The 14,317-nt window shown below is 35.6% G+C and overlaps 1 protein-coding gene across 1 annotated transcript; it reads left to right on the forward strand.

Moving 5' to 3' along the window:
• Positions 1-159: 159 nt before the first annotated feature.
• Positions 160-2,769, forward strand: LOC150039445 (serine-rich coiled-coil domain-containing protein 2-like). The gene is made up of 2 exons (XM_090327837.1): positions 160-1,576; positions 2,525-2,769. The coding sequence occupies exons 1-2, from the start codon at positions 160-162 to the stop codon at positions 2,767-2,769; spliced, it is 1,662 nt and encodes a 553-aa protein (XP_090183963.1).
• The last annotated feature ends 11,548 nt before the right edge of the window (positions 2,770-14,317 follow it).

Consider the following 14,317-nt stretch of genomic DNA (forward strand, 5'->3'; position numbering starts at 1 on the left):
ACTACAAGAACCATTAATAATTTTGAATTTTTCTTTGTGTTATTACATATGTACATTTATATAGGCAAGCATTATTAATCTTACTTTGGATATCTTACTTTCTTTTTTTCTTCTCTTCAGATACTGTCACAATTTGAGAACAAATGTACCGTATAGCTCATGGAAGAGAAGACACAAATCAAGACATTTTTGGGTTCCAAGTTGCCGAAATATGGTGCAAAATCTGTAAGAAGTACACTGAAGCCGATGTCCAGTGGGACAGCTGTTACTCTATTAGGAACGTCCAAGGGTAGTAACATCAAAAGTTATATAAAAAATAATGGCTCTGATTGTTCATTATCTCATTCCTTTAATTGGAGGAAAGCAAATAAATACCAACTTAGTACACAAAATACTGAAGAACCTAACAGTACTCAAAATTCACATGATAAACTCACTGATACTGAAAAACATGCACCTGCTCAAGGAATGTTGGATAAAAATGAGGTAAAGGGAGGTTTAAAAAGTCTTCCTTTATTCACATCAAAGTTAACAAAGCCATCCACTATGTTTGTATCATCTACAGAGGAGGTAAACCGAAAGTCTTTTTCTGGACCATCTAACTTGAGTAAATTCACCAAAGGCACGTTACTAGGAAGGACTTCATATTCTTCAGTCAGTGCTCCAAAATCTCAGTTGAATGGATTTTATGGAAATCGATCAGCTGGTAGCATGCAGAGGCCCCGAGCAAACTCCTGTGCCACTCGAAGCAGTTCTGGAGAAAGCTTAGCACAGTCCCCAGACAATATTAAGTCTATGGCTTGTGAAAGAATGGTAAGGTCACAGAGTTTTTCACATTCCATTCAGAATTCATTCCTTCCCCCTTCATCTATAACCAGATCACATTCCTTCAATAGAGCTGTTGATCTTACAAAGCCTTATCAGAACCAGCAGCTTCCCATTAGAGTGCCTCTACGGTCAAGTATGCTAACAAGAAGTTCTCGGCATTTGGAAGTACTTAATGGAAATGAACATTTGGGGTATGGATTTAATAGGCCTTATGCTCCTGGTGGAAAGAAACTGGCTTTAGCAAATGGGCCAGGTGTAACTTCTACTTTGGGTTATAGGATGGTTCACCCCTCTCTACTGAAATCCAGCCGACCTCCATTTTCTGGAACTATCACCGTCGATGGTAATAAAAATACATCTGCTGACACCTGTGTAGAGGAAGCGGCTACAGTTTTGGTTAAGGACAACACTACCAATAAGGACCAAGAAGTAATTGAAAATGAAAGTTACAGAACAGATAATGACCAGACCATGAAACATGATACTAAAATTAGATATCTAAGTGATGATGTGGATGATATTTCCTTATCTTCTTTATCATCTTCTGATAAGAATGACTTAAGTGAAGACTTCAGTGATGATTTTATTGATATAGAAGACTCCAACAGAACTAGAATAACACCAGAGGAAATGTCTCTCAAAGAAGAAAAACATGAAAATGGACCTTCAAAGGATGTATTTGATTCCCCCAAAGAAAATGAAAAAACCTTTGGTAAAACTGATGAATGGATAGATTTAAGTGTTTCTGGTAAATATTAACATCGTTAATTTCCTTGCTTTTCTCCTATAACCAAATTATCATTTAGGATTATCTTCTAAGATACTCTCAGTGTTATACAGCGGGTTGAATCTGGAGTTGGGCAACATTTATCTTCCTTGTGATTTTTGTTCCCTATCCTCTTTTTAACCTATCTAATGCAAAGTCAGTAAAATGTCTTTTTTGGTCTTTCTTGGCTATTATATCCAAGCCACTTCGTATTTAATATAGACAATGTTTCCCAAATGATCTCTCTGCCTAGAGTGGTGAATCATTGGTCTTTGTTAAGAATAAAACTATGTCAAAAGAAACATAAGATAGGGAAGTCATGCCCAGTCTAAATTTGCTTGTTTAGCAATTTTAATAGTGATACTGCCCAAGGAACTTTATTTCTGTAATTGAAGAAAATGAAATAGCCGTATATGAATCATTTCCCAATATAGATAGCTATATTGACATTAGATACTAGAGAATGTATATTTGTATTTTCATATGCCCTAAAAGAAGAACTGAAAAGAATGGATACAGGAATGTGGTCATGCCTGGAAATACACACAAACCCTTGATTGTCTGCAGGTCTTATAAAAGGGACTGTGAGAACAAGTTTATTTCCTTATAAGGAGGCAACTATGAAAGGAATTTCCTGAGCAGTGGTTAAAATATCTTGGAAAATATTAAAGAAATATGAGGATATCAGAAATGTTACAGTAGTAAAGGATGGCTAAGTGAATTTTTTTGTTTACTAGAAATATTTTAAAGATTTTATTCTTTATTTTTAAAAAACATTCTTTAAGACTTAGAAGATGTTGCAGTTATGTATGCGTTTGGGGGCCATCTCTTTGGCCATAATATATTGAATTCTTATAGCTTATTTTTTAGAAATGACAAATAATCATATTTTGTGAATCAATATTTCTCTCTTTTTTAAACCAACTGAAGATAGGAGTGGCTATACAAAGCATACTTCCGGAAATAACTTGATTTCCCTGGATGCGGATTACAGAGCTGGCTCTTCATTTGAACTCTCCCCATCGGATAGTTCTGATGGAACATACATGTGGGATGAAGAGGGTTTGGAACCCATTGGGAATGTGCATCCAGTTGGCAGCTATGAATCTTCTGAAATGAACAGCATAGTACATATGGATTTCTATGCCCTCTTGAAATACTTTACCTTACTGTAGTGAAGCTTTTGGCATTGATTGACATTTTTAATTTATGAAATAACTTTCCTAGTTTGGGAAATAATAACTCATGTATTTATTAGGACCCTATAAAATGTATAGTAAATACAGAAAGTGTAACCTTTGATTTAAATACATATACACATGTTCATTATAGAATATGCATACATACATGCACACACATACACATGTATCTATGGATGTACTTTATTGGGCAAGTTTAGCTAGGCCAGAAATTCTCAAGTAGGTAGAGATCGTCAGTATCTGGGAACATTTTTGGGTCTTTTTCCTTTTGATACCGGGATTGAACCTAGGACATTGCACTTGATAGGCAAGGGCTGTGCCACTGATCTATTTCCTGGGCCTTTCTGGAAACATTTTCAGTTATATTGCAGAGCGTTAGTTGGTGAATAGAAAGAAGCTAGAGGTTCAGCTATCTCACTGTGCCCATGGCAAAACATTACCTAGCAATTATTGAGAAACCTAGGGATACCATTCACAGACCACAGTAAGGTTTTTTTGTTGTTGTTCTTCCTTGTTGTTGACTGTGAAGCTTAAACTCAGGGTCTGGGTGTTATCCCTAAGCTCTTTAGCTCAAGGCTAGCTAGTACTCGACCATGTTGAGCCACAGTACCACTTCAACACAGTAAGTTTTAACTTTTAGTCTTACCTTTAGTCTTTACTCTTTACCTTGTTAAAGGCCTGGATAGCCATTGGAGGCACCTGTCCATTATGATCTCTGCAAGTTTGATCACTTGAAGCCCTTTGTTGGAGAGGAAGAGATTGTGTTGTTGTCTTATTTATAAGTTTCCTATCAATCTACCATGCATTTATTATACACAGGTATTCTAAGAAACAGTTGTGAGTAATGTGGTTAATATGCTGTTTGAATAAGGTGTAACAGATGTGTTAGTTAACAGGGCATTGATGCCTTTTGTGCTTGTATTCCTGAACTTAAGAGGCGTAGATCCAGAGGAGTGCAGTTTTAAGAATGCTTAGACAAACTACACCTCAAATGACTCACAAAAAGGAAAGGTTGACTTAAGTGGTAGAATGTTAGCTGAGTAAGCAAACTGAGCCCAACAAACTCCAAGAGCTTCTGACAATTAAACAAAAAGACTCAGGCTGGGAATGTGTTTTAGTGGTAGAGGGCATGCCTAGCATGCATGAAATCCTGGGTTCAATTCATCTACAGTACCACATAAATGAAAAAAAGCTGAAAGTGATGATGTGGTTCAGCTGGTAGAATGCTAGCCTTGAGCAAAAGCAGCTCAGAATCATGGCACAAGTCCTGAGTTGAAGCCCTACGACTGGCCAACAAACAAAACAACAACAAAAACCACTCTCATCCTTTATTATTTAGTATGTAAAATGAGATTTCCTCATAAAGTCATATAGTAGTTTTTGTGATTATGTTGCATTCAAAGTAGATTTCAAGCAGTATGATTTTTTTTGTACTCCTATGAAATAAAGACATGGAAAAAAAAACAATATTGCTACCAGGCTATTTTCAGGAAGAGGGTAAAAGTGGAGATAGGAGTGCTTCTGGAGTTTGATCTCAGGCCTTTCCTGGGCTGGTACTTTATCTCTTCAGCCACACCCTAGTCCTTTTTACTTTCATTATCGTTCAGATAGGGGTTCTTGTTTTTTCTGGGTCTGGCTTCACCTCATAATCCTCCTAACCACAGCGTCTCCCTTAGCTGGGGTCACAGGTGATTGTCACAGGTGATGACTGGCTTGTTTGTTGGGATGAACTCTAGCTAACTTTTTGCCAAGGCTGGCCTTGAGACTTGGCATTCTCTCAATCTCTGCCTTCTGAGTAACTGTGATTATAGTTACAAGCTACTATACTCAAACTTAACAGAAATATTTTAAGTTGTACAAGCATATAGAGTAAGAGGAAGCATTTAATTTAGAGAAAGTGTCTTTATGTTATTAGATAAAGGAAATAAAGCTTACAGTTTATGATTTTTTTTATTATGAGGCCTTTTAAAAATGAATGTAATTGAAATGCACATAAATGTGATGTCCAGCAGATGGCAGCAATATGACATTTAGTACCTGGTGCCTTTAGCGGTTTACCATTTTCAACACCCCAAAATGCCTTCTCTTAGTTTTAAACATGTCTCAATTGACTATTAGCCCCTGATATCCATGACTTTCCTCCGTGATCAGTATGTTTCTGTTTACTTGAGATGGGAAGGAAAAAATAGGCTTTCTGAACTTTGGTGTCTCTAGTATTTTTCTTCTAATCAAAAGAAGACAGGCTAAAAAAGGATGAAGAACTGATGGAAAAGTTGAGATACATGTTGAGATTCTGTTTTGCAATAGTTGGACTTAGCATTTTTGCTTGGAAGTTCAGCTGAATTTTTGCTTTGAGTATTTTAAACTTACTTATACAAGCATGTACTTGTATAGAATTGCTTTTATGATGAATTATTGTTACAGCCTTTATTCACTCTCTATATTCTATTCTTTTTTGTGCATTTTGTCTTATCTCTTTTTCTCCAGATACTCATGTGAGTATTCTCTTTTATAAAAAATAAACTCTAGGATAGGGAAACAAGAGGTTTATCTTGTGTGATTGTTGTTCTTAATGTACTATGTTATTTCTCTTCTCTTTTTTTTACCCTTATGGTTAATCTCATGTTGTTACTGTATCTGACTTTCTTATCTGGTATATTGTGTATACGTTTATTTAAAATAGGGAATGGGGAGGAACAACATGATTGGGAGGGGTTCGGGGAGGGAAATGGGGACAAAAACATGAGAAAGGGGTATCAATGTGTGAGAAGTGATGCACCTACTACCTGACAAATGTAACTATAACCCCTCTATGCATTATCCTGACAACTAAAAAATAAAAAGAGTCTTACAGACTTTAGTGCAGGGGCTGGCTTTGAACTTAGACCCTCAGATCTCAGCCTCCTGAGTAGCTAGGATTACTTGCATGAGCCACCTCACCTGACTAGAATAAATGTTTTGATACTTTGTAAGTAATTAAAAATTAGTCTTTTCATCCTTTTTGTACTCATTAAACCATTAGTTGAAACACAACTATTTTGGAGATGAAATTCAGTACTTTTTTCTGCTAAGTGTTATTATAGTCATATTTATTTATATAGCATTAGGCAAAGGCATTTTTTTCTTTTTTAAGCACAGTTAACTGTACTCAGAATCCTCTGCTGTCATGCTGTGACCAGTATGAAAGCTCTAATTGAGGGGAATTGAACTATAGTGTCACAATGACTGATTTCATAACTCCAAAATATTTAGGAAGTGGTAATTTTAAAGTATAAGATGCTGTTATTTTGGGAATTACTTTTTCTTTCTTGTTTTTCTTCTATTATCTTAAAAAGGCTTTTTGCCATGTAGCTTAGGGTGGCCTGGGACTTGGTAGATTGCTCTGGGTAGCCTCAAACTCATAATCCTCCTGCCTCAAGATTAAAGTTATGAATATGCAGTCATCTGGAATGATTTTTATATTTGAATCTCATGTCCTTATAAAAGTGTCTAGCTTTGCTGTTCTGTGTTTTGTCAACTTTGCCTCATTTTCTTATAGTAGGACAGTTTAATTCCTTTTCATTATTTTAATTTTTGAAAGATTTTATTAACACTGATTTTTACATCATATTTCAAATGTCATCTTTAACAAACAAGAATTCAAGAAGGGAATCTCTCTATGTACATAGATTTTTTTTTGCCAGTCCTGGGCTTGAGCTCAGGGCCTGAGCGCTGTCCTTGGACTTTCTCAAGGCTAGTGCTCTACTACTTGAGCCTCAGCACCACTTCTGCCTTTTTTCTGTGCATGTGGTACCGAGGAATCGAACCCGGGTCTTCATGCATGCTAGGCAAGCACTTTAACCACTAGGCCAAACTCCCGGCCGTCTATGTACATAGTTTTTAGAACATAATTAAAATTAAGCTGAGAGTTAGTATGTCATAGATACCTATCAATCTATATGACATATCTATAGAGTAATCTCCCATCATAGATTTTTATGTCTATGTAATTATGTTTATATCTCCAAGACTGTGTAATTCCTTATCCTTTAAATAATCTTGAATATTAAAATGGAGTTTAACAATTGTTTGAATGTCTTTCATGTAATTATTCTAATTTCAAGTATACAGATATATTTTACTGAACATTTGTGGTTTACTAAAAAACAACAGGCTAGATTTATTTTTTGGTGTAACTGAGGGTTGTACTCAGGGCATGATGCTTGCTAGGCAGGTGTTCTATTTCTTGACTCATATCCTTGGCCCTTTTTGCCCTTGTTATATTTTGGATTGGGTCTTAGGGTCTTATATTTATGCCTAAGATTGGCTATTTATACTTTATGTAGCTTGGATCCTATACACTGTACACTGTGTCCAGTTGTTGATTGAAATGACATCTTACATTTGTGCCCAGGCTGTCTGTGAACCTTAATTCTACTGATTTCAGTTTTTGAGTAGCTAGAATTCTAGATGTGAGCCACTGGCATCTGCTTCTATATTTGATTTTCTATGTTGACGATTGGTCTAGACTTTATTGAGACCTAACTATGTGCTGAGTATAATAATATTCTTATTAGTAGTTTTTGTGATTTTTATGAATTTCTGGGTTATTTGTACTGAAGTTTGGAATATCTCAAGTACAAAAGTAGAGAAGACCATAAAAATGCTTAATTTTGTTTTGAGTTTTAGAGGTAACCTAGATAATTTTTGGCTTTCTATCCTTTAATTTATCCTGGTTATTTTACTTTAAGAAAGAGACTAGAGATGGCTTTTTTTTTTAAATCTCTATGAGGAGTATTCGTGGGCCTGGGAGTTTGGCCTAGTGGTAGGACGAAGACCTGGGTTGGATTTCTTGGTACCACATATATAGAAAAATCTGGAAGTGATGCTGTGGCTCAAGCGGTAGAGCTCTAGCCTTGAGAAAGCCCAAGGACAGTGCTCAGCCCTGAGTTCAAAACTGCCCCCCCACACACATAAAAAAGGAATATTCACAATATATTTGTTCTGCTAGTTTTTCGCCCCCTTTAACAGGCATTGTACTATTGCCAAATAGTTATCATTTAAGTGATGAGTTTATGTGCCTTATTTATACCTGTATCTTTGTTATAGGACTCTCATACTGCTATTCCTTATATATTTGTGTATATACTATTTGAGATTACTTGTATTTTTTCAGTGTTACTTTTGCCTATGTTGTTCTTAAGCCTAGGAAGCCTTCCTTCCTTAGTTTCTCTGCTGGTCAAATGTGTACTTGTTCTCTAATGTTTTTTTTCCTTGCCCCCTAAGGGTTACTATTTAATGAGGCACCTGGCAGCACTTTATGTATCTGTATCTGTATTCATGTATGTATATATGTTTGTATGTATGTACACATGTAATATATATGTATGTATGTGTATATATATGCATTAATTATTCCTTTTTACTATTACTGGAAATAGGGTTTCAGCTAAGTGTTGCACATTTGCTTGGTGATTTACTTGCTCTTCAGCAAATGGCTATCACTTGAATCATATCTCTATCCCACTTCTAGCATTAAAAAAAATCACATCCTAGCTTTCTTTTGTTTTCTGTTTTGCTCAATATGAAGTGATGTTTGCTATCCTGATTTCCAACAGACTTAGTATTTGTAGTCTTTAGTAAATGCCTCTTTTCCATTAGAATTAATCACTCCTTCTTCTCTGCTTCTAACTGCAGTGCTTTCCCTTGTATCAGTACTTTCCCCTTTGGGGTCACTTTAAACTGATTTCCTCATTGTCTGAAGGTAAAGAACAAATTATATTTTGTATTTCTTTCTTGGCATACACAGGTAGGATTTATTGGTTCTTTGACATGAAATGGACCTAGAGAAGTTAGTACTAGTGATAATGAATTATATTCAGATTTTTATTTTATTCTGTAAAATTATCATTTTTATGATATATATATATATATATGTTCTCCTTCAGCCCGGATTTTACTATGAAGTCTATATTAGTGCTGAGTTTCATGGTGGTTATTGATATTTAACTTCTGTCCCTGTGGTTACAGTGAAATCTCAAGTTTAGACTTGTGGTCCATGGGGTCATTTTCAAGGCTGACCTTTTGATTTTATTCAGGTTTGTCTCTCTCTTTTTTGTGTGTGGTGAATTGGTTCCCCTCCTTTTCTATATGAGTCTGCTATATTTCTATATGAGTCCTCCTATTCATTCAGATTCATTATGTGATGTAACAAGTATAGGGTAAATGATGATTGTTATCTCTGTAAAATGATTCAGGGGCTGTGCAGTGATAACCCTAGCCACTCGGAAGGCTGAGATCTGAGGATTGAAGTTCTAAGTCATCCTGGGCAGAAAAATCCATGAGGCTCTCATCTCCAGTTAATAAGCAGAAATGAGGAACTGGAGTGGTAGAGTGTCAGCTGTGAGTGAATGAGAACACAAGGCCATGAGTCTACGCCCCAGTACCAGCATACACACAAAAGAGGATGTAGCTACTAACACAGTTTTGCATTTATTTAAAAAGTGACAGCATGGCCCTATGTAATAGCACATGACTACAATCCTAGTGGATAGCTGAGGCAAGAAGACTGACTTGAAGGCAAACCTAAACTACATAGAAAGTGAGATTACTTCAAAAAGACTAGGGGAAAAGAATCTCCTCCCAAAACAATCTCCCCCCCCAACAAAAAAGATACATGAAATTGTTAAATGTTCTACTTTTTGTAAAGCCACAAATAATCTTTCACAGCTACTTTTGCAACATTTTTCAGACCCTCCCCCCATTCTTCAATCATCATGGCTCTCAAGTAAGGTTCAAGGGCACCTGTTTATATTCTACTATACAGTTAAATATTCTCCTACTTCAGCCTCCTGAGTGCAGGGATTGTAGACTTGTGCCACTATACTTGATTGAGATATTACAAACATTTTGTTCTTAATGTTTTGTAATATTTTTTTCTCTTAAGATAATTGGAATTTACCAAATTCTATAATGGATTGACTGTAGGGGGAAAAAAGCTCATGTCCTCACTTTAAGAAATTGTTGAGTAACATTTCTGCTTTTGTTTGTTCTTCTAGATTATTTGAAATGGGAAGTATAACTTGTTAATTTCTTTTTTATTTTCATAATTTCTCTTTGCTCAGTTCTCACTATATTTTTTTAGTCTAAACACCTTTGCTCTCCAGTTTCTGCTACACACCTTAATATAGTATGGATTTTATTTTAATTTTCTATTTAATTTTAATTTTTTGGTGGATCATTGGCTTGAACTCAGGGCCTTGATGCTGTCCCTGAGCTTTTGTGTTCAAGGCCAGTGCTCTACCTTTTTGAGCTTCAGCTCCATTTCTAGTTTTCTGGTAGTTACTTGGGATTCATTGTAGATAAGAGTCTCATGGATTTTCCTGTGGAGGCTGGCTTTGAACTATGATCCTCAGCTGCCTGAGTAGGTAGGATTATAAGCATGAGTTACCTCTGACTGACTAATGTATACTTGGTAACTCATTTCTGCTTTAGGGTTCTGATACTTAATGTTTTAATAAACACTTGTTAAAATGGATGCCTGATGACCTGATAACCATTACCATTTAGTTAAAAAAAACTAGAAACACTTAAAGATACTGTTTATTGCTGTTTAGGATTTTTTTCACATACATTGTGACATAGTGTCTTTTCAGAGTAAGTTTCTAAGGTATCACATGTCATAATAGCAAGCTGCAGCTTGCTGGAAATATGATGCTCGCACAGATGGATAGTGGAGAGACGGCTTACAGAAAGTTGAGACGGGCTTAACATAGGTAAATCAAAATCTCAAACTCCTATTGTTCCTTCCACTTTTGCTTGACCACCAAATCACAGAGAATTAGAAGTGAACTTCTCCACACATTTGATGAGGGGATACAGTAAGATGAAGAAACTTTCTCAAAAGTTTTTTTCCCCGAGTAGTAAAGCTTTACATATATACTGATCAGCATAGGTTCATTTTTTTCCTATTAATATAACTCTTATATTTGGAGAAAGTTCAGATTTGCCAAATATAGTTGTGACCCTTTAAAACATTTTTTCATCCAATATTAATGTAATTAAGTTTAATTTAGTACTTTTTTGAACTATGATGATGCAAGTACACATAAATTCTGAGAACACTGATGTGGAAAAGGTTTTATTTTTAATGAATTCAGATCCTAATATGACAGATAGAAACATGATCACAAGATGATTTTATAAGTGATATGATGTGATTAGTACATATAATGTCTTGAAATAACAAGTTATCTTTTCATATACATGTATAAGTATAGGAGTAAGAAGGAGATAGATGGAGGAGGGCAGGAAAATAATAATCAAGTTTTAAAGAAGAACATTTTGAATTGAGTTTTGAATAATGGGTACAAAGTTAGCTTATTGGCCAAGGAATTGAGAAGTTTTGCATTTTAGTTAAAGGTACCAGCATGTATCCTGAGAGTACCACTAAAATGAGATGTGTGGGAAGAATAGGGGAATTGCTAAGAATGTAAAGAAAAAAATACAAGTAGGGGGAAAAAGCTAGAGAAATTATATGGGAAGGAAGGAAAATCGGGTATCTCAGAAGGACAGATGATGTATACAAATCATATCCTAGAAATATATGACAGATGTGTTAAATATTAGTGTACCTATATGTGAGATGATGAGTAGAATATTTTTTTCTGAGTACTTTCACAAATTAAACTTTATACTTCCCAGTCAGAGACTGTCGTTCAAAACAAAAATTAGTGAATGTAAAAGTAAATTTTCTTCTCACCACATCTCCTTTATGGAGCATAGAACCAGACACAAGGTAGATTTATAATATTTATGGAAAAATTTGTGAATTCTGTGAATTGAATCAGATAGCATGTAGTTAACTGGTACACTGAAGCTGAGAAATTAAATGATTTTCACAAACTAGAAAAAATTTAAGAGTTGAAGTTACTGTTTTGTCTGAATAGTAATTGCAAATTTTAAACTCAGGCTGCTATTGTTGTTGTCATCGTCATCATCACCATCATCATCATCAATCATCATCATCATCATCATCATCATCATCATCATCACCAAAATTTGTCCTGTGACAAAGCAAAAGCCAGAACATACTGTCTGCAGACTCTTCTGTTTCTAGTGTCCTTTAGTTGGTATTTTCCTAATCTTTCATCTCTTTTCTAGTTTAGGAACCCGGTAATCTGTATTTGTCATTGTTGCTGATTTAGGAGCTTAAGTTGGTTTCATGTAGGCAGATGGAAAGTTAATCTTTAACTGGATTTAATGAAGTAGAAAATATGAGAATATTAGATGGACTACAAAGGAACCCAAAATTTTGACCCTAGTTCTACAATTGGTGCTTTTTATTTTTTTCTCTCTCTCTCTATATATATATACTGTTCCCTTATGATTTGCATTAAGTGACTAGAGATTTTTACCAGCTCTGAAGCTCTTAAAGTTTTCTCTGCCCTGTAATGTAACTTGTTTTCTTTGCCTCTTGCTTTTAATACTTGCAGAAATAACTTTTGTTTTGAAAATATAGTATCTTTCTTTGAAAAGCTTTAATTTCCTAAATTATTACTATTTGTTTTTGAGATTTCCTTTGTTTTCAGGGGTTGACTAACTCCAGTTAGTGTGAAGTAATCAATAGGAAATGTTTTGCTACTCAGATATTCTATGTAAGAATGACTTAAAGTTTTGTTTCATCTTACAGCTTTTTAGTTTTAGCTATTTAGACTTACAGAGAAAAACTGAAAAATAGAGTTGGAGTATAACTTTCATCTCTCATCTCCTAATGTTAGCCATGGGGTAGTGATCAAAACCAGGAAATTAAGTTTAGTATAGTACCTTTTTAATGTCTGTATTGGCTCTTGCCTGGCCATTTCATTTAGGACTGGTTTTCTACTACTCCATTTCTGGATTTGTTTCTGGTTAATTGGAAATAAAAGTCTCACAGACTCCTATGCCCAGATTGGCTTGGAATATAGTCCCAAATCTCAGCCTACTGATTAGCTACGATTGTAAGTGTTAGTCAGTGACTATCTGATTTTTTTATGCTATAGAGGGCATATGCTTAATATATTTTTAGAATAAATTTTTGTATTTGGGTTGACTTCTTTGTGCTTTTTGTTGTGAGTTTTAGCACTACTTGTTGAAAAGACGTTTCTGCAGGGAATACTTATGTGCCTTTCTTGTAATCAGTTAACGGTATTTGTGTGGGTTTATTTCTGAACTATGTGTTCTATTCACTGGTCTGTGCATCTTTTCCTTTGCTGTCTTGATTCCTGTCTTGTTTTGTCTTGGGGTATGTCCTCTCATGTACAATAAGGAGTTCAGTTAGTTGTTCTCCCTGGTTCTTGTGTGGGAGCCTCTATCCATCTTCAGAATTTTTAGAGTAACAGAAGTATCTTTGTTCTTGGTGGGCCCTGCTAGCTTATGCTAATCAGGTGACAGCATGGGGGCAGGCAAGTTACGTCAGAATGACCAAATATGTGGAGGACTGGGTTTTGAGCCATATGGTATAATCTAACTTTTGGGGAAGGAAGAAAAAGGTACTGGAGATTGGTTCTGTCATGTGGGCAATAATTCAGTTCAGTCTATGTAAGGAGAATGACTAATAAAAACCTTGCACATGTTATACCTGGTCAATAATATTCTTGTGTGTGTGCAATTATGTGTCATGCTGCAGAAGGGTGACATGGGCTGGGCTGATTTTGTGTAGACATGGAAGGTTTATATTTGGACTCATCTCAGAACTTGTGCTGTTTGTCACATTTTCAGGTTGTCATGATTTATATCCTTTTTTTGCTATAATAAAACTATTAATGTACTGCTTTTTTGAGTTGTATGAATTATTCTAGCACATTATCACACCCAAGGGAGAAATAAGTACCTCTGAATTTGTAGTCAGTTGTTCAGAAGTACAGGTACCCTGGGAGCTTCTCAACTTGCAGCTGGTATTCGAAGTAAAGACATTCTGTTTCTTTAATTTGTGATGTGTTTCGTATAATTCTAGATAGTTGTAGAAATCCTGGGCTTTTGTTAGAACAACTCCTAGGCACTAGATTGTGGTTTGGTATGAGAAAAACTGATGAAAGGTAGACTTGAGGAACCTGTGATTGTGGGGTAACTTCCCTATCACTTGTGACATGAAATGTTTGACTGTGATCTGTTACTGAAGATACAAATTAAGGGATGGAAATGAAATTTTTTTCCTTCAAAAAAAAAAAGTTAAGGGATGGAATTTGGAAAGGGCAGTAGGCCCAGCTTTTCAGGAAACACCTCAACTAGATACAAAAGGAATTGTAAAATTAAAAAAAAACAATTAAATATGAAGTTCAGGTTGGGCGCTGTTGGCTCATGCCTTTCTCCTAGCTATTTAAGAGGCTGAGTTCTGAGAATCGTGGTTCAAAGCCAGCTAGGGCATGGGAGTCCATGAGACTTCTATCTCCTGTTAACCCCCGAAAAACCAGAAGTGGCAAAGTGGCTCACCATGGTAGAACAGTAGCCTTGAGCTGAAGAGCCCAGTCCCAGAGTTCAAGCCCTATGACTGACGAACAACAGCAAC

The sequence above is a fragment of the Megascapheus bottae genome, unplaced genomic scaffold (assembly GCF_031878675.1).
Source record: "Megascapheus bottae isolate mThoBot1 unplaced genomic scaffold, mThoBot2.hap1 HAP1_SCAFFOLD_40, whole genome shotgun sequence".
Classification (NCBI taxonomy): domain Eukaryota; kingdom Metazoa; phylum Chordata; class Mammalia; order Rodentia; family Geomyidae; genus Megascapheus; species Megascapheus bottae.

Coding starts and splice junctions, on each gene's coding strand:
- LOC150039445 (XM_090327837.1), top strand. CDS start 160: ATGGAAGAGAAGACACAAATCAAGACATTTTTGGGTTCCAAGTTGCCG. Junction 1,577..2,524: donor GATAGATTTAAGTGTTTCTG/GTAAATATTAAC, acceptor AACCAACTGAAG/ATAGGAGTGGCTATACAAAG.